This window comes from Diadema setosum, chromosome 19 (genome assembly GCF_964275005.1).
Source record: "Diadema setosum chromosome 19, eeDiaSeto1, whole genome shotgun sequence".
NCBI lineage: Eukaryota > Metazoa > Echinodermata > Echinoidea > Diadematoida > Diadematidae > Diadema > Diadema setosum.
Window position 1 is genome coordinate 28,705,009 of NC_092703.1, and position 27,028 is coordinate 28,732,036.

General features: G+C 36.8%; 1 protein-coding gene across 1 annotated transcript; it reads left to right on the forward strand.

The window, feature by feature from the left end:
• Window positions 1–384: 384 nt before the first annotated feature.
• On the forward strand, window positions 385–24,961 carry LOC140243038 (NADPH oxidase 4-like). The gene is made up of 17 exons (XM_072322777.1): window positions 385–443; window positions 6,783–6,878; window positions 7,307–7,417; window positions 7,957–8,038; window positions 8,899–8,996; window positions 9,567–9,594; window positions 11,495–11,567; window positions 14,373–14,453; window positions 17,594–17,810; window positions 18,433–18,597; window positions 19,495–19,557; window positions 20,520–20,580; window positions 21,931–22,003; window positions 22,748–22,867; window positions 23,559–23,679; window positions 24,432–24,604; window positions 24,841–24,961. Exons 1-17 carry the CDS (start codon window positions 432–434, stop codon window positions 24,959–24,961), a joined length of 1,695 nt encoding a protein of 564 aa, XP_072178878.1. The 5' UTR covers window positions 385–431.
• Window positions 24,962–27,028: the final 2,067 nt, after the last annotated feature.

The window sequence follows — 27,028 nt, forward strand, 5'->3', positions numbered from 1 at the left end:
CTTATTTCATTATCGGATCTACGAACCTGCGGAATAACGAACATCACCTTTTCTATCCGTCTTGCAGAAGATACAAAACTCTCCAAACCCCCACACATAATGTGTCTCGGTATAGACGGGATAACATCGTCGGAAAGTATAGAAACAGCAAATCACCGGAGTGTCGATTAGAGTGAAATATCATTCTTCTCCAGGTCGAGGTCCCACATCGATCATCTGGCTCCATCGATCTTCAAACAAACATTCACTCCTATCTCCTCTCATCACACCCATAGTGTATGTACCGGGGTCATCACAACCCTCTTCATAATTCATAACGTCTTTAGGAAGAAGTCATTCTACCCCTACACCCCTGCACATCTACCTCCGAGATGTCTATCAAGCACACATCATCATCATATGAAAACGGAGTCAGAGCTAGAGTTGGACATATGGAGATTGGAGTAAGGTTAAGTTTCAATGTAACCTCTATTGCCCCTTGGCTATGGAGCTCATATCCTTCATTTTTATCGGTGAAATTGACAATCTGGTGGAACAATGTCAAAGCTTCACTCATGACTCACATTTTTCGCCTGATATTTGGGTCTTTACTAACTCAGGAGTCTGCGCCCTTTAGATGTTTAACAAACAGATATGCAATAGCACCACATAAATGCTGTTCATCATCATCATCATCATCATCATCATCATCATCATCATCATCATCATCATCATCATCGTCAATCATCATCAATATGTGTCGAAGTGCTAGTGTATCGTCCGAGATCCTGAGATTGAGAGTTCGACGGCGTGCATGCACCGATGGTACAGGCTATTTTGGTTGTGGCATATTTCATACCTCGCTACCATGACGACCCTAAAGCTAGAAGGTATTCCCCCAGTCTCCGCCGGGCGGCAGATCCAAACATCTGTTGTTATGATTGCTGACATGACACTGACTGACAGCCGGAGTTCATTGTAAAAGCTGCCCAGCAGTCTGCCAGTTTTACGTGACATTCCCCTCCTCTTGCCCCCCACCCCCCCCTCCCCTTCTTGGATTTTCTTCGGATTACGTGTAAACAAAGACTTCAGTATAATCCCCGAAAGTCAATGTACTGTACCTTGTTAGAATCCCAAGCCTACAATGCACAATACACATAGCAGCATTCAAAGGAAACTGTCACTCATATTATCGTGCGAAAAGCACTGTTGAAAGTTCGATGCTTGGGAGGAGAAACTACGTCTGAGAGTCCTCTGAACTCCCTGCCCTCCCCCTGCCCTCCCTCCCTCCCCCCCCCCCCCCCCCGCCCGGAATAATTCGGGTCTGTTTCGATCTGACCCCACCCTTTAGAGCAATATAGAAACCAGAGTCGCATTATTAAAACGGACCAGTTTCTGAGCAAGAGCCATATTATAATATTATATGTCCCTGTATTAAATGTGATATGCCATTCAAAGTAAATTTGACCTCTGACTTCTCACAGCGATGGAGTAAAAACGAAACTGGGAGTATTGAGAGTGAGGTTTGAGAAGAAAGGTGACGTAGGACACAAAGTTTGGCATTTATGATTGAGCATGGTCGATGTTTATATCACTTAGGCCTATATACATTGAAGTGTCCTGCTTTCGACGGTCAGATCATAACTTGTTCTATAGTGGGTGTTACAATGAATCCCCTTGGTAAAAAGAAAGAAAAAAATCATTTCATTACGTCAAGCAATTTCAATTACTGAAAATAAAGATAACTCAGGCAAGGGCTGTTGCCCAGGCAACTTAATGCAAGAGGTATTTGGTCTATATGCATTCGAACATTCTAATGTGTTTTGGTGTGTGTCATATAAAGTTGGATAAATACAGCCGTCGTTCCGTGATCACCGTCTTGATTAAAGGAAACCAAGACCCAAAGAGCAATGTGGATTGAGTGAAAGCAGCAACATTAGTAGAACATTTCAGTGAAAGTTTGAGGAAAATCGGACAATCGATACAAAAGTTACTAGTTTTAGTGTTGTTATGACTAGATAAGGTGACTACTAGAGTTTATGACGTCATGTGTGGACAACAATATAAAGAAAATATAAAGAGAATTCCACTAAAATTCATTTTTCATGAAAGTTACACATTCCATCAACTAGATACTGACATATGTAAAGGGTAGTAATTATTCCCCCTGCTTTCCAAAAGCTGTTAGTCAAATGCTTTTTCATTACAATAGAAAAGTGAAAGCATGTTGAATTTTCTTTATGTTTTCGTTATATTGTTGTCTACACAATGATGTCATAAACTTAAGTAGTAGCCTTATCTAGTGGTTCCAACACCAAAACTTTTAAAATTCATAATTTTTGCATCGATTGTCCGATTTTCCTCAAACTTTCACTGATGTGCTCTACTAATGTTGCTGCTTTCAATCAATCCACATTTCTCTTTGGGTTTTGGGTTCCTTTAACTGCTAAAGGTTATGTGAAATGGCAAAACTTCGGCCTAACAAGATGAGTATGAAGGATTTGGGTTCCAAAAAGACTTAGGGACAGTTTACGAGCCTCCAAAGATGAAAAATTGAATAGCAAGTGAAGTTAATTTAGTCAACTCATTTCGTGATGTGTTCTTTCGTTCTATAACAGAATACAGGACGTTGTGTACAGAAATAAAGCGTCATGAAAGGGCTGACAAAAGCAAATTTAGTTCATGATATTTCACAAACATAATGAGTTTTTGTTAACCCATTACACATTGCGCATACACAGAATAATAATTTTAAAAAAGTTACATCAGCACTCCCATCCCATCCCAATTCTAACACACACGCATGATTATGTCTTCGTTTTTGTTTTGAGATATTTAGCTGTTATATAGATAATAACATGGAAGCCTTGAGATGGCTTTTGGTACTACACGAGTATGTACATACATTGTATATAAGTCGTTCTTTTTCACAACAACCGGAAGTACAACCGCTGTCGTGGCGGACTAAATGGAGCTGCAGTCACGCCGACGAACATTATATTTTATTCCCAGCCCCCCCCCCCCCCCGAATACATTCAGATCAAAGTAAAATGAGCTGAGAGCGCGTCACAAATAACAAGATGGCGGTCCCGATGGGGTCTGCCCTCTCGACAAAGTCCAGGTTTCGATCCCCCACCTTAAAACCGCAAGCATGCAAGTAAACAGACGATTTATAAAGAAGGGATAATAAGAGAAAGGCCGGGGGGGGGGTGGAGAGGGAGAAGAAGAGGAGAAAAAACTATAGAAATGACTACATCAGACGAGTATACATATTTTTTGTTTGCCCATACCTTGCATATTCCCCCGTTGTCTGGGATAAATCTATTTTTTCTTTAATATTTCCTTGTCTGGACTGTTCATATAGATAGAAAGAGAACATTTTGCTTTTTTTTTTTTCGTCGTGGCAGCAGCTTCTCAGGAACGTTTTGATAGTCAGATGATGTCATCGTGGAATCTGCAGAGCGTTGGTATCCGTCTGTCATGTTTTCATACATGTCTTCTCCACTTGGCTAAAATGTGCGTTGATATGCGATGGTTTTGATGTGCAATGCCTATGGCAAAAAAAAACACAAAAAAACTAAGATACTTTGAAAAAGGAATGAAAAATATAGGAATTTCAATTCAAAGGATACAATATGATATTCTTATTGATTTCGTGCCACAAGAGGAAATCTTCAGTGTAGAGTTATGTCCAGGTCATTCATGACTCTCTTAAGGTGACATCATCATCATCTATGCCAATTTACTTTCTGTGTGCTTGTTACTAAGATCACCGTTTCGTGAACCATGAATAAATCAGCATTCCGTCACTTTTTAAAGTCCGATTTGAAACAAAAACAACAAAATCTTCTAGCATTCTTTTCATCTGATTTTCCTCCATTTCTTAAAGCTAACGTTAAACTAGTGTGGATTTGCGATGTCAGGGGCCTGGATATCTTACCATCACAATTCCATGTACAGTGGTTAGACCAAGCTTTCCGAATATCTTATTTGAGCCGCAGAACGACTGAAGTAGTCAATGATACTGTACCTCAAACAGGACGTAACTACGAACCACGTAACGAGGAGAGAATCATGTAGCTTGTAGTAATGTAGTAATGCTGAAATAATTTATGTGTTATGATTAATTCATCTGGATCGTAAATCTGGCCTAAAGTTTATAGTTCAGTGTTAAATGATGTCATAATCCCATGTCGAAACGACTTTTATCAGTTTTCTATGATGTGTCAAGTTCCTGGGGGGGGGGGGCGGATGAAGACTTCTGACATTTATTGTACGTGAATAGGCCTACAACTTACACCATCCACATGAAAAAAAAAGAAGAAGTGCACACATTTGATTAAATTTGACATTTTCAAAAGTTAGAGACATGGGTGGTTGGTGTTAAATGAGGTGTTCATAGGCGAAATCATAATACCCCTTCCGCTGTCGTTTCTCATTTATGAAATGAATAAAAAAACTACTTACCTTTATTTGCTTGAAGTAGGCTGACATTCTGGGTCGCACACGAAATGCCGCAATCTTCCAATCCAACTACAGAGGGAAACAGACAGACAGACATACAGACAGACAGACAGACAGATAGACAGACAGACAAAGGAGGAAGGGAGAGAAAGAGAGGGAAGAAGGGAGAGGTGGGAAGAAGAGAATAGAGACAGACAGACATGATAGACAGAAATAACTGACAGCGGTGGTCAATGACTTCCTCTGTCAGTGTGCATCTGTCTGCCGGTTATCCGGTGAATTTGCTAGTCTCGTTCCAGGGCGCCTTTCAAATTGTTTGTTTGGATAGTGGACATCCAGTGGGCAGGACATGGTGAGTTCTTGGACGAATAAGTAATATGGCGCAAGCGCTGAAGAAAACCAATAAACACGCACACGTGTGCTCCACAGAAACACATGAAACCAAACGCGCACACACACACACACACACACACACACTTTGTACATTAAATTCTACAATTTAAGGTTTGAAGTAGGGGACTCTTTGGTACCAAGGAGGTCATCTCCCTGTTTGTACATAAATATCATACACCCTATCCTGTTCCGTCCACACACGGACATACATTATTCTGTCGTTACATCATTTTCCCCATCAAGGAAAATGTGGATGATTGATGGGCCCATCTATTGCAATCTACTGGTGCTATACTGCCCGTCGATAAAATGACAATGATCATGATTTTCCGGTTTCAGATCACAGCAATCGGTTAAAAGGGACTCACTCCCTAAAATTAGGAGGTCGCGAGTTCAAGTTTCTGTCTGGCTTCGATAAGTTACTTAAATCTTGTATAGATAAAAATTTAATGCGCATTATGATACTTCACTGACACACACACACACAAAAATGAAATGATATTAATTTTGATAATTTTTCGCACTCTGGAAAAACATCAGTATGATCATGTCGGACTAGTCGGAGTAATTTTAGTTCACTTGGCTGTCGGAGGGGGGGGGGAGGGGGAAGGGAGGTGCTTTCCTGTAAGAAAGTCCCTTCTCCAGGTCACTGGGCCAGTCTGACCCCCTAGTCGTTCCTCCAAAAAGCGTTACGAGAAAAGAAATGATTTATTTGATGGTGGCGATGGCGAGAGACCGTCTACAGGCGGAACAGAGCTCGAAATTGTTCTAGAAGTTGTGCTTCCCAAATAAATATAGACGAATCAAATACACATTAAACGCTGATGAGGCACTCACTAAGAACCCAACACATAAATTCTAGTTCGCACCGTTTTTGCCTTTTTTATTAGTGCTGGTGAAAATTTATTGATATCGTGGCTACAGGAGGTTTTTTGTTCGAGACCCTCTTGAAAAAAGGAAGTTTTGTTATAGCATTTCTAAGACAAGCACTTCACGAAAAAAAGAGTTTAGTTTCAAAACAGGAATGACGGCCCATGTTTATAACAGCGCATTTGAAAATAATTTATGTATTGTTGCACATGAACCCTCACTTGTTTGCTGACATTTTTGTGATGCACTGATTTATTCATGAGGTTTCTATCACGATCATTTCGTTATTGACGAAACGAAAGTTTGTAAATCTTCGGAAAGTTTTCTTGAGTTTGTCAGTGGAAACAAACTACAGGTTATGGGTTCGTTTTGGTGGGTAACGGTCGTGGAGTGATTTACATTTGTTTTCTTCACATCTGTATGAGAGCAATTCATGTTTTTGCTCATTCCCCCCTTCATTCGCATTCCTTCTGTCTACAAATTTCGTCTTTGCATTTTCTTGTTGCTATTGAATGTCATTTCTGGGCTTGTCACGCCTTCAAAGCTGGTGAATCTTAAAATTAAACTGTGGATGTGAGTGTGAATTACAACAGGAAAGTTAAGTCAGCACAGAATGGACTACTTTTTACATGTGGCCTATAAAATGTCATACTCACCGTTATTGTGTTGTATGCGTTTCACATCAAGCAAACGTTACTTGTACATACGCGTGTATTTTTTTAATACAATTCGTCTGTCAGCACTGTTAAATTCTTACTTTATTCATGTATTCCTTTATTTTGTTCTTTTAATCTTTCTTCCCTCATTCATGTGATTCTTCTTTTCTTTCTCGGTAAATGGAGTGGAATCCACTCTATCTGGCATACTTATATCACCGTACCGGTACTGTGTGACTGGTCTGGTGCGTTTCCCTGTGTGTGTTTAACTGATAAATGTACTTCATTCATATCTTATGCATTCATTTCAAAGAGGAATATGTAATATATACACATATAATACATCTTTGTCATATGCACGCTAGTAAACATTGTTTGACTCTACCAATCTTCATTCTCCCTTTTTACCTGCTTACTCAGATACTATGGATCCTCGCAAATGCTGCAGTATTTTCCAGTGTGTTTCTTCATTACAAGTACCAGCCAAAGTATTACTACCTCAGGGAAATACTAGGGGTAGGTATGCCAACCGATCAAACACCGGGAGAAGTTTGCTACAGGCATGGTCATCTCGTCAGCATTGAGTTGGCAACTATACTTCGTACCACATCTTATATTGTCGAACTATTAGATGAAATTGGGTTAAGTTAGAAAACCAGCATAAAATTAGAAAGAAATTTACCCCCCCCCCCAAAAAAAAAAAAACACACACACACACAAACACAAACAAACAAACAAAAACAAAACAAAACAAACAACAACAACAATTTGAGAGAGAAACAGGAGCCTTCAATTTACCTACCCTTGTTTTAGAGGTAAATTACATTATGTATATGTTATAATCTAACTATGTTATTGTAACTATGTGAGTAAACTGGTCCTTGCCTATTGTACAATGTAGTTATAGTCGTGCTCACCTATCATGCTCGTACTCTCCTCGGCAGATCGCCCTGTGTTTATCCCGTGCGTCTGCTGCTATTTTGAATCTCAACTGTGCTGCACTTCTACTTCCAGTCTGTAAACATCTGGGAGCCAGACTACGCCAATCAACTTTGGTAATAAGCAAATCATTCCGCAAACTATGCCTGCACGCTTTCCCTCCTGCAAGAGAAAAATAATGATGATAATGATGATAGTGTTATCATGTTGATTAGTAGTATAGTAATGATGTAATGGTAATAAAAATAATGGTAATAATATCAACCATGTGAACAAGTAATGAAAAAAAAAACTATCCAAAGATGTTCAGACAGTAGAGGATTCCAACTCTGGACCTCCTGACTGAGAGTCCAGTGTCTCAACTACAACGCATTAGTTCCCCCCCCCCCCCCGTTGCGAGAACAAATCTACAAGTAGACAACTTGGTTAAAACTAGGATTCATTAGAATATTCTGTTACATTTTCGATATCTCAGTTTGACCAAAGCTCAAATGTTGTTTTACGTTTTTCATAAGAATCATCAAAACGACCCGGTAACAGTTTCAAGTTTCAAAGGCAATGATGAAATGCTTTGTCACACTTGGTATTTTACTCTATGATAGTTACGAGGCCATTCTTGGTGATGAACTACAGTCCATTGTTATTTCTTCCTCAGTCAGGGCGTACACTTCGCAGGTGGCTGGATCATTACCGATTCACACATGTCTTGTTTGCAGCTTGCGTCTGTGTAGCCACTGGTAGGTGAACGATTCTACTCCATCAAACCGTTAAAGTTTTGAGTTTTATGAAACCACCCTGTTTCCTTGGGTTATACAGTTCGTTATTCCGAAGGTTTGTTATTCCGAAAATGAAATAAGGTATGTTACTTCGAAGGATCGTTATTCCAAAGGTTCGTTAACCGAGAAGGTTCGTCGATCCGAAAATCCGAAAAAAAGAAAGGTTCGTTAATATAAGGTTTGTTAATCCGACAACGAAATAAGGTACGCAATTCGGAAGTTTCGCTTTTATCACGCACCTCCTTGTCATTTTCGCATCAAAGAATTACCTTTGGAGTAGCGAACTTCATTATTTTCATTTTCGAATTAACGAATTTTCGGAATAACGCCACAAAATATAATGTTCTGATTACCGAACCTTATTTCATTTCCGGATTAACGAGCATCTAGGTGTACGAAATTTGTGTGTTTCGGAATAACGAACCTTATTTCATTTTTGGATTAACGAATCTTCGAAATAACGAACATCACCCCAAATGGTTTCCTTGGTCAAATGTATGATGTAGTGTGAGTTATTGATATACGCTTATAAGATTATAGATAAGGAATATTGCATTATAAGACAGAATGAGAGTATGACATTCATTAGATATAAAGGACTTTTCCTAAACTTGACTACTTTATATGGACGTGAAAAGTACACGTATAAGATCAGCCTACAATATAGGGTGTAACTGGATTGCTTGAAATAATCATTAAAAAATAACAGTCAAATTGACTAATACAAACATTGATCTTACCTTGTAAACGGAATACTGGTGGCAGCTTTTCAAATTCTGTACCAACATCCCTCCCCCCCCCCCCTGCCTTTCATCTTTCAGTTGTACACTGCGCCGCGCACGCCATCAACGCGATAAGGTTTTCTCAAGGATTCAACGCCAATGTTCCGGACGTGAATGTGGCTACCTTTCCTGGACAGGTAGGCAGAGGCGCTTGCTTGATAAATTCCAGATGTCATGACATTTAAATCATAATCTTCGAGAAAGTTTGAAAAAAAATGCTAATTATAATGATCTGATTTTGTATTATGCAATATTGATATTTGTGATTGAAAGACGAATAAAAGATGATGATGATAATGATGATAATAATAATAATAATAATAATAATAATAATAATAATAATAATGATAATAATACCAATGATGTTAATGTTAATAATAATAATGATAATAATAATAACAATAATAATAAATAATAATAATGATGATAAAATTAATAATCATCATAATAATAATAACAATAATAACAATAATAATGTACCATACACACGTAAGGCTGTTGGTTAGGGTAAGAGCATGTGTTCTAGTGGTCCTTGGGTTAAGCTTATGAGAGTGTTTGTTTCCTGAAGTATACAGCATGATCTGAATGCACACAAAAAGACAAAATACTCCGTTTAACCTTTCACACTGCACGCGTGTGACATTTTTTCATTGTAGGAGCCTGGCAAATTTAACTTCTCCTTCTTTTCATTTTTTTTTTCATTTCAGAATCCTTGCACAGTTCTTTTTTCAACAGGTAAGTGGCAAATTTTACGACAATTCATGCTGTCGAATTCTGCAGTATTATGCGTGATGAGCATATGCAGTTTGGAAGACTATTGAGAGGGATACTATAATATATGCATCGTTTGCTCAACCTTTTTTCTTTTTCCTTTTACCGAGCACTATCGAGAGGAAGGTAGGCAGTTTACGGCTGCAAAATCTTGCACATGATACAGTAATGCAGAATTAACGGGTTTAAACGTCAACAAAATAACGCTTGACAAAGATATACATAGATGGACATAGTACGCCAATGAACATAAAAAATATATTGTGTGACAAAGATAATTTAGAAAATAATATGTTTCGTAGTAAAGTTCTGTTTCACATTGGTAACATGATGAATTCACACGAAAACAAAATATTATCAGAAATGAATGTGCTTCAATCGCTTTGTTCGTTGCCTTGTCATTTAAGATATTTAAGGGAGCTGGAGGGGGCATATGTTTATTTTTTTTAAAGATTACCCACAGTTTCAGAATCCAAAATGGCGAAATGGAAAATGAGTAGAGAGTTCAGGTGGGTGTCACCTGTTCCTTCATGAGTAAAACATCCATTATTGGAATCGACGGGGGATTAGGAATAACCGCGGCACAATAACTCCACAAAATCATTATTTGCAGCTGCTAGAATTTCTGCCCCCTTGCTGGGCAAAATCTCTTTTTCTATACACTTTTCTCTTTTTGGACCAAATACGTCTGGAGAAACCGCCCCTGAAAATTGCCTTTATGACTACATATTTGAAATAATTGCAATATGTCAACGAAACGTTAATTGCTAAAAAGAAAAAGAAAAAGGAAAAGAAAAGAAACTATTTACTCTGTAGCGCACCTGGGATGACGTAATTGTATCCCAGCATGCACATCGAGGGGACGCTGAGTTACAAGTGGATCACTGAAACCACAAAATACCCAAGTCTGTGGGGACCCTGTTTTTGATGCCTGCTTCTAGAAATCTCACCCGTACGGCACTGTTTAGTCTTATCATTAGCCTTGTGAATGTGAGGGAGCTAATTAGATTAGGCAGAAAATCAAGTTTGCACACCCTTTCAATGCTTGTTTATTACATGCGATGGCTATTATTTAGGTATCTCTTTTGAATGTCAGCAAATTTAACCTCGACTGCCAATGATGATTCCTATATAAACCAGCAAATCATATTGAAAGCCACATAATATTATGTGAAAATTGAGGGAATGCAGAGATATTAGTAGGACACGCCAGCGAACTTTGAGAAAAAAACAAACCCAAACAATCCATTGGTTCAGCCATCGCCAGATGAGAATATCTACTACAGTTTGTGACGTCAGGTATGGACAACGACATCAAGAAAACATATGAAGAAAATTCGACATATTTTCACTTTTCTAGCATAATGACAGAGCACTTGATTTACCCCTTTCAGAAAGCATGGGGAATAACATAACCTTTATCATAATTATAATATGTCAGCACAAGTCGAAGGAATGTATACTTTTCTTATAAAAAGATTTCTCTTTATGTTTTCCTCATATCGTACAGACACAAACACACACAAACACACACGTGCGCGCGCACACACACACACACACACACACACACATATATATATATATATATATATATATATATATATATATATATATATACATATATATATATATATATATATATATATATATATATATATATATATCCTGCCGCTGCTAGGAGTAGCTGGTTTGTATTTGCTTGATGTGATTGGAATTCGCAGTCATATGACAGGGTTAGAGGTGTCAATTCCCGCCTTCCTCGCAACCTTGCGATTCAGACTTTTGCACTGTCGGTTTTCTTTTTTCTTTTTTTCAATCATTAATTCATTCATTCTTTCTTTGTTTCCTTTTTGTCCTCTTCCAGTTGCTGGCATTACGGGTTCCTGTATGCTACTTATCCTTTTGCTTATATTTGTTACGTCACTACCTCACTTCCGGTAAGCAGTTCAGGGTCCCGTTTCATAAAACTTGTTGTCAATAACAACTGCCACATTTCTGTGACAAATTTGCTCTTAACAACTATGACAATTTATCACTGATAACAAGTTTTATGAAACAGGTCCCTGGTCAATCATGGTAGTTTTATGATTTTTATGACTTCAAACGTAGTAACATAGTTTGATGAAAATATCGTGATATCAGTTTTTGTTTGTATGTTTGTTTGTTGGGGGGTTTAGCGAAGTAGAATTGACAAACAAATTGTATACTTCGCAGTCAACACACATTACATGACTGTGCATGTGCAAAGAATGTTCACATATAAAAATAAATTCGTCTTAACTTTTGATGGCATTATGCAATAGGCCATTATTTTATGATGGAATGTAGGCCTTATCACTTTCTGTAGACATCTTTTATTTATCGTCGTCAAAAATATAAGATTTTTAAGTATACTCTCGGAGTTATGGTTTCTTCCGTCATCACGGCGTGCCATCTATTTTTCTATTGAAATCATTACAAGTGAAGCATTTGTTTAATTTGTTTCAGTTTAAGTGCGGGATTTAGTCTTTAGAGACCATAGGGCAATTCCACGGTAACGGAAGGACATTCAGACAGAATTTTCACAGTTTAAAAAAGTACTCTAAGAAAAGTTTGATGGATACAGCATTTTAAACTTTAGAGATGTATTACCAGAGCCAAAGACTACAATTTCCACCAAAATTTTTGTCATACCTGCTAAAGAGTAATGAAATATGCATATCAATGAGGTCGGTAATGGAAGGACATCAAAATGGACATGGGTTTTCAGGCAAATTAGTTTTTATCAAAACTCTGTGAAGTTTATGGAGCTATTTTAATTTATTGGTATACAGTTTAATTGCCATAGTTTTAGCTATAATGGAATATATTTGACTTTCAAATATGTTTACTTATCTTTTAATTAGATCACATAATGTCCATGTGTGTTTAGTAACGGAAGGACGGTAACGGAAGGACATGCAGATTGTCCGTGTAAAGTGTATAGGGAAGATGGGTTATGGTTAGTTTTTATTAAACCTCTCTAAGGTTAATAATTTTTTCATATGTGGCAGGTATACAGTTTGATCCAAATAGTTTTAGCTTTACTTTTATATATTCAACTTTGAAACATGTCAACTGGTTTTTTAATTATAACACATTGTTTTCATTAATGTATGGTAACGGAAGGACAAAGAGCTTTGTGTGCATACAGGGAAGGATGTTATTTCAAACTTTAATGTTAATACTTGTAGTCCAGTGTGATCTCTTACACTGTTTGCAGAATCATGATTGAAATCTGCACACATCACCCTGGAGAGTAATCTACATGAGACCATAGTTAGATTGTTCAAAATACTGCTAATTCCTAATTATATTAATTGATTATGCAAATTTATTCAATAAATTACATTTTAGCCCATAAAAAATACTAATGTGAAATAATTTACGGACATTTTTTGGTGTGGATCTTCATTTTGAGGTATTTTACAAATGCAGTGATAAAAAATTGCAAAATCAATCTCAATTCTTTTATTTTTTATTGTTTCTTGAATTTCTTTTGTATTTCTTTGTTTTTTCCTCTTTTTTTTTCAAAGAAAATTGTCATAGACCACTTTTTAACAATAGTTAGGCAAAAGTCAAGTAATCAAAGTGATTGAAAGAAAAAAATTATCAGATGTTTATGAGTTTTATGAAAGAGCACTATTTCCCATAGGGTTTGTTCACAAAATTACAAAATTGAGCCAATTTTGGGTCGACCTTCATTCAGGAAAGAGGTGTGGCTTCATTTGTTATTTTAATGTAGTCAAGGGTACTTAGAGTAGGTTCTGACACATTTGTGTTCTCATCTTAGGGACATTAAATAGCTAAAAACAGACTCTCAGTCCTTCTGTTACCACAACTTTGTCCTTCCGTTACCAGCTTCGGTAACGGAAGGACATTTTTAATTTATTTATAATTATTCAAAGAGGAGGGGTTTCGTGGATGGATGGGTGCCAAGTTATAGGCCTACCTAAACTTGCTTTGCACTGAAAATTTTATGGTTTTTATATCACTATTTTTGATAAAATATTAAAAAGACCTCTTTTTGTGGTAACGGAAGGACAAAATACAAGGTCACCTTTAGGAAGTCACTGAAGCGTAACAAATCATGGAAACCGTAAAAATATTAAATGAACTGTTTCTTTCATATTGACTGAGTTCTAAACATAACAATTCATAACATTTATTTCTCAAATATTGAATACAGGCCATACTACATTTGTATTGTAATTTATGCATTTTTGAAAATAAGGTTAGTTAAACAATAAGGTTAATAATAAGGTTAGTTAAACAATAAGGTTAATAATAAGGTTAGTTAAACAATTGAAAAATTGACTCCGAATATATTATAAAACTAAACATTTTTACTCAAATCCATAAAATTCAAACTTTAAGCTTTCATTTGATACCAAAATTGCGTGGGAAATATGAATTTGAAATTTTAGATGTCATGTCCACTTTGGCGTGGAATTGCCCCATAGCATTTTCTGAAAACTGGCTTGCATATGTCCAAAAGTCTGTGGCCTTTTGCAGAGTATATCTGCAGCTAAATGGAAATGATTCCACTATATTTCCTTGAATCTATTGTCTTTGTGTGTTTTGTGTTAATCCTGTCACTTAGGTCCTATGTATTTGTGTATTCACATTCTAAGTGGAACGAGATAATTTGATACACTCCTGTCTTCTGCATAGACAGACCTTTCCTGACGTCATCACTCGGATATATTCAATATTTCTTCCAGACGACGCAGACACAACGTATTCTGGTTCTCCCACCGCGCCTTTCTGGTCTTCTTTATTTTGCTCGTCTGCCATCCACTGGGGTAAGGGCAGACGACAGCGTCTCTATCAATTTCCTTTCCGTACAACAAGATATCGATAGCTGGGGCTTAATTTTGACACTCGACGTGCTCAACGAGACACACATTCCATGTACATCTTGTCTCGCTGGAGAGCATTAGCGCTTTGAGGGGGCGCCCTGCATTCCATGTTGGTTTCGGACGCTCGTTGCCATGGTAACATCAATTTCGATAACATTCGTGTCTGTCTGTTTCCGGGCGGACCATCCTTGGATGAATCCAAAGTGTTAAAAACTTTCTTGTCAGCTTTCAGGGGGGAGGCGTGGAAGCAAGTGTAGCGGATGGTGGTAATTTTTCTCCCAAGATAATAGCAGAACAATGAAGGAAGTTGGAGCAACACATTATGCACCAGAATTAAAAACAAAAAATCGTTGTCACTTTTATTACTAGTTTGTCAATGAAGTAACATAAACCTTCCAGCTATTAATTCTTTCTTTTCTTGATTATCTGATTTCATGAGCAGCGAAGTAAACGAAGCTTTGTCAGCGTGTCAATATGTCTTTTTTATAGTTTTCCAAACAAATACAACGATTATTATACACACACATAGGATGTAGATTATATATGTTTATGTAGGGTCTATTTATGTGATATAATTTATATTATGTCTCTCTCAACTATATATATAGTATACTACGCATACGTGCCCTTATGCCCTTGACGCCTCTTTTTTTCTGGGGCAAAATGCAGGATTTGGCGACCCATTTGACCATGACCCTCCTAAAATTATTAGCAGCCACTTTGGGCCATAGAGAAACCGTTTGTCATACCACCCCTGAACCCGGTAGGGGAGACACACTCGGCTCCCGTAATTAAAATCAAATGGGTAATGCAGTAAGCGGTATAAATAGGTGGGGCTGGGAGGGGGGGGGGGGGTTCTTTGACCAAAATTCCATCTGGTTTCGATCTACGGCGGGGTGGTACAGAGGTGACTCCTGAAATGCGGAAGTAGAATCGAGTATCTGTGTATTGTTACAAGTCCAGTAGTCAAGTTCAGCTGTCTACTAGTCTGCACATGGAGACGCAGGCCTCTCTGTTTGCAGAAGAGATTGGGGGCGCATTTCATGGCTGTCGATTACTTTTTAGAACAGATTTCCTTTGATCCTTTCTGTTTCCTTCTATCCATGATAACGCAGATCGAGCTATGATTTTAGGTTTCTCTCTCTCTCTCTCTCTCTCTATGTATATATATATATATATATATATATATATATATATATATATATATATATATATATATATATATATATATATATATATATATATATATATATATATATATATACATATATGTATATATATATATATATATATTTGTATATTATTATACATATATATATATATATATTATATATATATATTTATATTTATATTTATATTATATATATATATATATATATATGTATATACATATATGTATATATACATATATACATATATACACTCAGCAAAAAAAAGTAAGTTCCCCCCTAACATTTTTGGATGTATCTCAAAAAGTATTTTACGGATTTTCATAATTCAAACGGGAATGGATAGGGAATTTCATTACTCATAACATGAATGGCATATCATTGCCACCAGATATTATTATTGGTGTAAAAAAAAACGCATTTTATGTCAAAAAGCATGGGAAAAAAGTTGCACTTCAGGCTATATGAAGCATATTGTATACATTTCCTATGTAAGTTAGCAAATGACCTTTTTAAATTGTGCAATTCTCAGGAATTTCTTCACGTACAATGTGCTTCCCTATTAAACAGATGTTATGCATACTTTTTCAACAATAGCCTTTTCAATATGAAAATGTTGGTAGAAGCCATGTGATTTGTAATTCCAATCTGGGTTGATCACATTAATGTGCCTATGGCCATTTTGCATCATGCGCTCAAGTTGTAGATCAGTTTGTTGAGGGAAATGGCATCGAACGTATGGAGTGGCCTGCAAGATAGCCTGACTGTAATCCAGAAGAGAATCTTTGGGATGTCATTAAGCGGAAAGCGAGCAAGAAGGTGAAAGATGACACTTAACTGCAAGAATTTAAGCGCATCTTGCAGAGAGCATGGGCCAACATTGAGCAGTGCCAAGTAAACTTTAATTAACAGTACGAGGAAGAGATGCCGGCTGGACATTGAAGCGGATGGTGGACATATCAACTATCAAATACTTCACTGTATGCTCATGAAAAAAAAAAAAAGAGATAGAGAAATATGCAATCAACCATGCTTAAATGTTCAGAATCATGAATGATTGTTTGATTATATGTGTAAAAGTCATTGCAAATCACTAAAGTGCAACTTTTTTTCCATGCATTTTGACATAAAATGCATTTTTTCACACCAATAATGATATCTGGTGCCAATGATTTGCCACTCATGTTATGAGTAATAAAATTCCTTATCCATTTCCGTTTGAATTATGAAAATCGGTAAAACACTTTTTGAGATATATCCAAAAATGCTAGGGGGGAACTTACTTTATTTGCTGAGTGTATGTATACATGTATAAAGTTGTGATCCATGAAAGTATGACATTTTTGTCTCTCAATGTCTTTGTTCGTCATTGGCATCCAGTCGCGCTGTGTTGGATTTCCTCGTTATAGGTGTAGGTTTGTGTGACGGTCTCATTCGATTTGAATATGTAGGCCAATGGACAAAATATGTATGTATATCATTTGAAGCTTTTCATGAATTATTTTCTCCCTCTTTTCTTATGGTGATGTTTTCTCCGTAGACTTCGCTTCACAGCAGCCAACCCAGATCGTTTCGGGGGGAGGGGGGGGGGGCATTCATTCCGGTATGGCGCAATTCGAAACAAAAGGCTATTGCAGAGAAAGAGAGAGAGAGGGAGAGGAGAGGGTGGGGATAGGGGGAGGGAAGGAGACAGAGCGGAGGATAGCTTTGATTCAAGACTCGTGTAGGTTTTCCAAGGCAGCAAGATGATTTTATACATTTTGCATAATTTTCTTCTTTTCAACTCCTTTCTTAATCTTACTACTTTTCATTCGTCATCCTCTAATAATCCTTCTTTACTATTTCTTCTTCTTCTTCTTCTTCTTCTTCCTCTCCTTCTCCTCCTCCTTCTCCTTCTTTTTCTTCTTCTTCCAGAGGTATCCTAAAGGAACAGTGCAACACAGATAGACATGTCCCTGGTTGCATCTATCCGGATGAACCGCTTGCCGAGTCGATGTCACTATGGCAACCGGAACCGGAACCGGAACCGGAATTCGATCCGATGCTCAAATCGCAAGCTGAACCTGGAGATGCAACCAATTCCTCAACAATTTGCCAAGAGAAACCCGCCTTTACCTCGCACACATCTCGAGTAAGCTCACCGGTTTTATCATGTCCATGCTTTGAAGATACCGAAGTCATCGTTGAGTAAGACACAGTCTCGTTGGAACATCCATCCTATGTGAGCTCTCTGCTCTTAACCCCGGGGTAACAGAGAAGATGATCTAACTCGCCGCATTAATAATCATAACAGGGTTCTTAAATCCAAGCAGACATTCCTCAGGACAAGGTTTCCGTAACCAATGGGGTAAGCACTGAAAAAATTCAGAAAAATCTAAGAGAAATGTTCCCTATGTATACTTTATTTGTCGTCGTGCTGGAAGCTGTGCGTTTTAAAGTTAGTGCATATTAGTCTCTCTAAGTTACTGGAAAGGAGATGATTATTTTAAAGAGATTTTGAAGAGTGAAAAGGTGGAGGACTTAAGACTAAAGATCTGAATATCTCAGCCGAGCTGAGGAAAGTGCCAGAATTCAAAGAATTGTGTTGACTTGCCCTTTTACGAGATTATTACATCTGCTGTCTGGACAGGAAACAAAATCACCGCTTCAAATTTGCAAAGCACCAGATTAAAAAAAAAAAAATCTAGCATCCCCCTCCCCTTCCCTCATTAATCTCCAAGACTCATTAAGGGTTCTGATCTATCCTACCACAGACGTGGCGTTTTCTTCTCCTTCCTGGTCTCTTGTACTTGGTCGAACGAGCGTGGAGGTGGTTGAAATCACGCCGGATCGTCACCATAGAAACGGTTCGTTTTCATCGGGGTGACGTCATGGAGTTGCGCCTGAGGGTCGAGAGTTTCAGTGCGCGACCAGGGCAAGTAAGGAATTTGAGCATGCACTGCAGTTTATACCATTCTGTTGGCATTGTCAAAGTTACAGTACAATCATTTATCATAGCAGTCTTGTTGTCCTCTAGGTATAAGTATGTACTCAGACACACTGGAGTGAGATTGGAGATATCAGTCATTTTCTCCCTGTTTTAAAAATACCCAGGTCGTATCAATATAACTGTTCATACGAAGATGCATACGTCATTCCTTGTATATCGTTGTCAAGCATCTTTATACTACTTTTTTCTTTTACCGTTTTTTTTTTCCAGTGCGTTCAGAAGTAGTGATTTGTCACTAACACAATATCGTGCGGTTTAGTTATTCTTCATTTTTGTATGCTGAAAGCAGACATTTTCAAATGAAATCATTACTGTACATTAATCCTTATCTTTAATCTAGAATCTTTACTCTAGAATCATTAATACACGATATATGCACAAATGAAGAGTTTGGATGCAAAAGCAAATAAACGGCAGTTTCGTTTTGTTTTGTTTTTCAAGCGATGTCATCACCAGCTAGACAAAAATAGATGTTTTCAATTATATTGCACTGGTAATGATAACATAACAAGAAAAAATCTGAAGATATTAGAATTATCACGTAATATGTTTTAACCATTTTTAATGTTTTCAGCAGATTTCATTAAATTCTTCAAATAATATTTTTACATTGTTGCCTATGTATGTTTACATCTCGTTTGTATGTATAAATGTTGTATATGTTATATAGATAGAGAGGGAGAAAACATAGATAGTTAGATAGATAGATAGATAGATAGAGATAAATGTACATACAATATTTACAATTACCTCTGAATGATCATCTTGAACAAGTGACAAAATGATATATTATATTCTAATTGCAAGATGTTGCTTCATTCTACAGTACATCCTTCTCAACTGTCCAACCGTCTCACATCTGGAATGGCATCCATTTACAATAACATCAGTAAGTGTCCATGCTAAATGCTCGATAACATTTCTTCAGTTTAACTTTATTTTATATGTCCCAATCGATTCAGAATGAATTTCAAAAGTGATGATGCCTGACTATCAATATAAAACTACTTTTAATGTCATTTATTATTATCACTGAAATTTGTATTTCTATCATTATTTTCATTATTGATTCACTGATTTATTCATTTATCTATTTACCTATCTATATTGTTCATTAATTTATCTTTCTCTTACCAAGAAACAAGACAATACAATAAAACAGTGCAAATTACAATACAAATGCATACGTATTACCTCTAGTAATGGCACAGGATATAATAAGGAAAGGAAAAATGCTCAATGCTGGTCTCGGATGGCAAATGCAGTTATGGATTGCTGTCGCTCGGAGGCATGTGTGAAACATACGGAACTATTTTTGCACAACCATAAATATCATTTTTTTAGTGTCAATGAACGGATAATGTAGAAAGTGGGATGATGCCCCAAGTGTGCTAGGCGCTGTGATAGTAATATGGAATGAAGCGATTTCTGTGATACGTCAACAGATAATTACTTTCACAAACATATCACAAACATATCGATTATCTCAAATATATTGTTAGATTAATGTCGGTTTGCTCGTTTAAAGTAGTGAAAGTCCTCAGGTTAAACCGATTCATTGTAGTTTAATGGCATTTTGTCGAACTACAAGATTTTCACCAACCGCAGACTGTATTGTCCAGCTAGTACGAACTGACGTTTTATCATTTTCTGAAAAGGGAAAAGCTAAACGAACATCACATCTACGACTTTTTCTTCTTTTTTTTTTACTCTATGGAAGAAATATGCTAGGATTTATGTGCTGAATGATTCTGTATCTACGGATTATGCTAAGATGTATGTGCTGGATGATTTTGTATCTACGGATTGATAAATTTATTTTCCCCAAATATCTTTGTTCCATAAATCCAGTGCCCATCGGCGAGTGACCCGACACTGAGTCTGCATCTAAAAGTTTGTGGAGACTGGACAGGTAAATACAGTTCACGTAACTCGTGTTGTTTTGTTTGGTTTGGTTTGGTTTGGTTTGATTTGGCTTGGTTTGGTTTGGTTTGGTTTGGTTTGGTTTGGTGTGGTTTGGTGTGGTGTGGTGTGGTGTGGTGTGGTGTGGTGTGGTGTGGTGTGGTGTGGTGTGGTGTGGTTTGGTTTGGTTTGGTTTGGTTTGATTTGACTTGGTTTGGTTTGGTTTGGTTTGGTTTGGTTTGATTTTTTTTTTTACACGCAGGTCCTGCAACATTTCTGTGTCGATGACATAGACGAGATTGGCAGCCAAATGTAAAGAAAATGCGTATGACGTAATCATGGTAATGTTCAGTTACCCAAAGGATGCCGTGTATTACTGACGAATAAACTGAAACTAATGGCTATATCATTATGCTTTCAAGATGAAATTGACCCGAGGACATTCCCACACTTCTCTGTAAATGAATATCTATAAATGTATCAAAATTCACTTCATTAATATTACTTGCAACTCGATTTGCCTCATGTTATTATTACTATGCCCACAGACAACCTTGTTTTCTAACCTACGTTGTTATAATTATTCAATGTTTGTCATATAAGTGTCAGCGGGATTTCGAATATTATATCTATATCTTATCCGGTCATTAAAATAATGATTTGTAGAATTTTGTACATGTATTATTTTATCGTACCCTCAAAACATGGAAATGAATTATCCATATCAGTTCATTGCTGTTTGTTGCATTCACAATATACATAATACCAAGATATACCAATAAAATATATGTTGATATTTGATTCTTGATGTTGATAGAAAAAAAAATATTATTTTCTATTACGTGGTTTTCTTATTCTTACAGTACATGTCATTTGAATGTTGTCCATTATAAAATACATTGTATATCTTGTTGGCAGCATGTGAACAAAACAAGTATCCTGCAATACAAACAATTAATGATTTTAATTGAATTCAATTTACTTTAATCTAATTTAAATTAATTTAATTTAATTTAATTCAATTTAATTTAATTTAGTTCAATTCAATTTGATATAACTTAATTTAATTTACGGGCAATGATAACGATTGTGATAATGCTTGTCATCATGATACAATCATCATTAACAGTACTGTCAGTATCAACTCATAGAATGTAAAATAGTTTGGTATGTGGCCTTCAGTAATCGTGGAGTTCTCCAAGATCAGGCTTTGCCCACTCATCTTTCAAAGATCACACACACAGATACAAAGACACAAATATATCTACAACTGAGTCTGTCTAGTCGTCTCTCTATAATAATAAATGCTGAATCTGAAATGGCGGTAGATTTGCGCCCTCTTTTGTCTATCTTCATACAGATTCCCTCCAAAGGGTGCTGAAAGATCGTCCGTGTGTGCTCACGGGCGATACCGTCTCGGTGGCATACCCAAGGTATGAGATGCAAACGAATATAACTCATTACGCTACATTTATGTTGTTTTATCTTTCTTTTTTTCACCATGTTTCATTTGATTGACTGAAAGAAAATAACGTGATTGCAGGTCTTCGTTTTCATGCCCTGCAGTGAATTAAACGTCTACTGATGTTGGCAGATTCGTAAGATGTTGACTTATGTTGGCAGGAGAAGATTTGTACTAAATTTGTATCCTTACTCAGCACCGGTTTCAGGATCGTGCATTGTGTTACTTTTCGAATCCAAGAGAATACAAGTTTTCCTTTTTGGTTCATACCTCACCTTTTCTAATCAAGAGCTGAAAAAAATACTATCTGGTCTTTTTTCAACCTTCTCTTCAGCTGTAAGTATGACTTTGTATAGGCGTTGTTTACATTTTTTATCTTCTTATTTGGTTCCGTCGTAATTTTCTCTCGTGTGGACTTCAAGCTTTAGATTGTTTTTAAATGAGCCTTGTGTAATTGTTTAACTTACCTACCCACCCTCTACTACTTTTGAAATTGCTTTCTATGGTTAACATAAAATTTCGATGATACTAATACTGCTTTGTCAAGTTGGTAACGTAATTTGCTGTGGAACAGGTAAATCAATTCAAATTGAAGTCAGTTCAATTCATTTCAATTCAATTCAATTCAATTCAGCTCAGCTCAGCTCAACTCAACTCAGTTCGGTTCAGATACACAACATTTGTGGTTTTTCATCTAAGTCTCTTTTCTTGGCAGACTGCAGGTGGACGGCCCTCTTGGTAGTGCCAGTGAGGATGTGTTGAGGTATCGGGTCAGTGTCTGCATCGCCGGGGGCATCGGCGTGACACCGTTTGCGGCGATGCTACATCACTTACAGTAAGTGTCTTTATTAATCTACTGCCAAGACCGATTGTCTGAGAGATTTTGTTTTTTTTTTTTTTAAATTGATGACATACAGATTGACTGGCTGATGAGTAGAGTTACCTGCCGATTGAGCAATATATTTGTGTTCAAAGATACACCCATGTATTGTGCATATATTATAATAGAAATAGATAAAAAGGTAGATAGATCGATAGATAGATATATGGATGGATGATACCGTATTGTGTTGCTTAACTGCTGTCGTGATAAGAAACTGCATGTGGCAGACTGAATGGCTTTTATAGTAATTCGTAAATGAGTACATACATGAATTGATTGATTGAGTGAGTGAGTGAATAGATAAATGAATAAATAAGGAAATGAATATATATCAGAATATATTATTCGATTCATGCATGGATGACTTAATATCATTACATAATGTCAAGATCTGAGGTGAGAAACCGGATACCTGATGGATGATCATATAGGCTATCTAGTGGGCGAAAGGATGCAGAGTAGTATTATTATCTGTACGTAGAGCAGCAGTAGAAAAGGAAGGTATTCTTAGAATTATGGATAAGCTATAATACAATGTAATTTATACAGTAGCAATGACTAGGCTACTTATTTAAGGCCTAGAATATCAATATGCAACGACCAATCAGGTTAACTTTTTCCCCTTCTTTTTGTGGTGCTCCAGAAGCCTGGATGGCGAGGACTTGTGTCGACTGAAACTATCGAGATTGTACTTTGTCTGGATATGTCGAGAGGAAGACCATTTTCAGTGGTTCGCTGAAACCATCGACTCACTTCAGGACAAGGTTCGACGAAGCATATTATTCTCACTCGAACTCTCGCTCTTAATCTTCATTATCCAGAAATCGAACAATTGAATGTAGAAAAGATACCTGGACATCAACGAACAGTGAAAGTATCGTCAATCATCACTGCCTTAACATGCTTAACAAAGAAGAAAAACTATACTCAAACAACCCAGAGGCCATTGTCCCAGTCAAGCAAATCTCTTATCGATAGCAAACTGTCCCTCCACCTGTATTACCTTAAAATACGATGAAACATTATGTGCGCATGCTATATACGTAATTATATCTATTTCTTTTAAGTATTCTTGTTTATATTTTGATGTGAAAAACTTGATTTTGCCATAATGATTTCATTTATGTACAAGTGGAACACAAACTGAAACTGGAACTGGAAAGTCCTTACAGGAAACAAAATAAAAGCAACCAGCAGAGAAACAGAAAATTGAAAGAAAAATAAATTGAGCCAAATAGATATCTTTTCTGTTTTGCGACTTTAAGAAATTATTATTTTTCAAGATTCTTTCCTCTCTACAGAATTCATTTCGAAATGAATGACTTGATAATTTTAAGGTTTTCAGTCACTCTGCTAGCTCTTTCAAGAACATTAACATGCGAAATTGATATGTATACTCGTTGCCATGATTTTTTTAGTTAAGTTCATTTTCATCTTGTTTCTCAGCTGTGTTATCAACAGTGTCTCCTTTTGCAGATGTTATGACTTTTCACATCCTTCCCGATATTTCTCACAGCTGTGGCAGATGAACCGACCGGACTTCTTCAATTTACGACTCCACGTCACCTCCAAACGCAGACCTCAACAGGACCAATCAGATTGTGGCTCAGCGATCACGTGCTGCCATATATCAAGTGGACGACCCGACCTGGCGGCCATTTTGAGTGACGTCACTATATGTAATCCAAAGTGAGTGAACTGCACGAGGAAAAATATATTGGTTGTGTTGTATTCTCAAAGAGATAATTGGAGTTGATTCTTCCTTATTTTTTGCATACCCGCGTCATCTTAATTCTTAGTCTTTAAAAAAAAGTTAAAATTGACAGTCTGGAGCTGCTTTCAGATAAAAATAGATCAATAAATATTGATTACTGCTAATCTTTGCTAACACAAATATCACGACTGTCTGCTTCTGTTCTCTGTAGAACCGACATTGGAGTCTTCGTGTGCGGACCTAGCAAGTTATCTTCGAGGGTGCACCGGTTATGTAATCGATTCAATAAGGACAAGGTCAAGTTACACTTCAATAAGGAGCGGTTTAGTTGATCCGTCTTCGTACATTTGTTAAAGGCTCTCTCGTGACACCTACATTTTTCTTGGCGAAAGAGCTTGACATTTCGACTGGACTTTAATTTTGCGAAGTTCAAAGTGAAGGCGATGTAAATAAGTATACATTCCTAAGTTATTATTTTTCTACGATTCCATGTACGAAATCTTGGATTTTTTTATCCTTTTTTTTTTCTTACTGAAAAGCAATCACTTCGATTTCTTTTGTGCATGTGTCCATGAGTGTTTTGAGATATCATAATTTGATTTTGAGGGTAGTAGAACATTTCTGAATCATAGTGGTTTTAGTCTGTGTTTATGACCAATGATACCTTACTCCAAGAACACATTTTATCATTTTCTGGCCATTTATATCCATTGAATTGCGAATAAATTCTTTGAATGTGCCTTTCAATGGCTGAGAAATGGGACTGGAATAATATTAACTCCATTCTCTTTCTATTCTGTTTTATCATTGAAAAAATGTCATTCTTAATTTTGACTGATTCTATTCGATCCGTTGTTTCGGCAATATTTTTTTTTTCATGTTTGCCATTCAACTTAAATTGTAATACTGTCTTTAGTACTGTCTTAAAACCGCAGGAGCATGCCATTTGCTTTGAAAAGTGCCTTAAGTGCCGTTGTTTCATCAAGTCAGCAGATAATCGCTGACTTTACAGAGGTATTAAGTATCCCTTGAGAGCAATGTTGGAATTAATATTTCATAACATACATTGTCAGTATCTTATTTGTTTGCCTATACTTCATCGAGCGTGCCTATGCATACTTCTGGTAACGGGCGGCGGTAATGTCTTGCAAAGTCTGCCTTATAAAATGATACGTCAAGTTTCTGGACTGTGTGCTTGTTTTTGTTTTGTTTCACATGTCTTATGGATCCGATAATCTGAAAGACTGACGGTAGCAAATAGTCATGTGTTTATTTCATTTTGTTGGCTGGCTGGTTTTATTTGGCAATTTGCACAATCATTTATAGCGCCATCACTAGTAGACGAAAAAAACAAAACAAATTGTGTAAATCTTTACAAAAACTAAAGTTTGATCTACACTATACTGTGGGTGACAAGGCCTTCGTACGTATCCGAGGGGCAGTCAGGGCATCGGGCACCACCCGCACGGAACTATGGCCAAGGTGTTCATTTGACAATACAGAGATTTATTGTACGTTTTCTTTTTTTTTTTTTGTTAGTGAAGATTTTACAACTCACAGCTCATCTGAAGCAAAGACTCAGTTGGTGATATGTTATAGAAATCAGAAATTGAAATTACGCACTAGGCCATGGAAATTTACGTCAACATATGTAATTTTATTTTCAGGAGGTAAAGCGTAGCACAGATTAGATCAGATCGGAACAAACTGATACCAGACAAATCATAATTGCTTTGATAAGATTTTCGTCAAACACAGCTGCCTCTAAAATTATTATTTTTTTTTTTATCTCACACTTACAACTTGGAATGTGCTTTATACCTTGTTCAAGTGATTTTGTTCCTGTCAGTTAGGCTAGCACACGTGATCTCAAACGTCCTTTTGTCACCCTCTGTGAGTCAATCCTGGGAAAGCATTTTCTTGAACGGTACAGGTAATTTCGAGTTTTTAATTGATACGGGCATCATTAACGCCACCATTTACAACGATTAAATTATACAGTTTATATTATGACTGCGCAAAAAACAAAAACAAAAAAAAAAACACGCCATCGGAGTGTCATCTTCCATTTCTTTTTTTGAAAGTCTGTTTGCCTATCAAAGAAATGAAACGATGAATCTATACAGCTACATTTCCACACAAAGTGGCTGGCTACACTCATCATATTGTACGATAGGGCCTACACGGTAGCCATTTTGAAATGTGAGTCACCACACAGGACAGGTTTATAAACCAAACGTGCTCTTCATTCTCACACTTGAAGCGTGGCACTGGGATCAAGAAACAAATTCATTAATTCTTCAAGACAAATGTCAATTTGGTCTCCTTGGAAAGTTATTAGCGCGCTTACAGGAAACCAAAACCCAAATATGAATGTGGCCTGAGTGAAAGCAGCAATA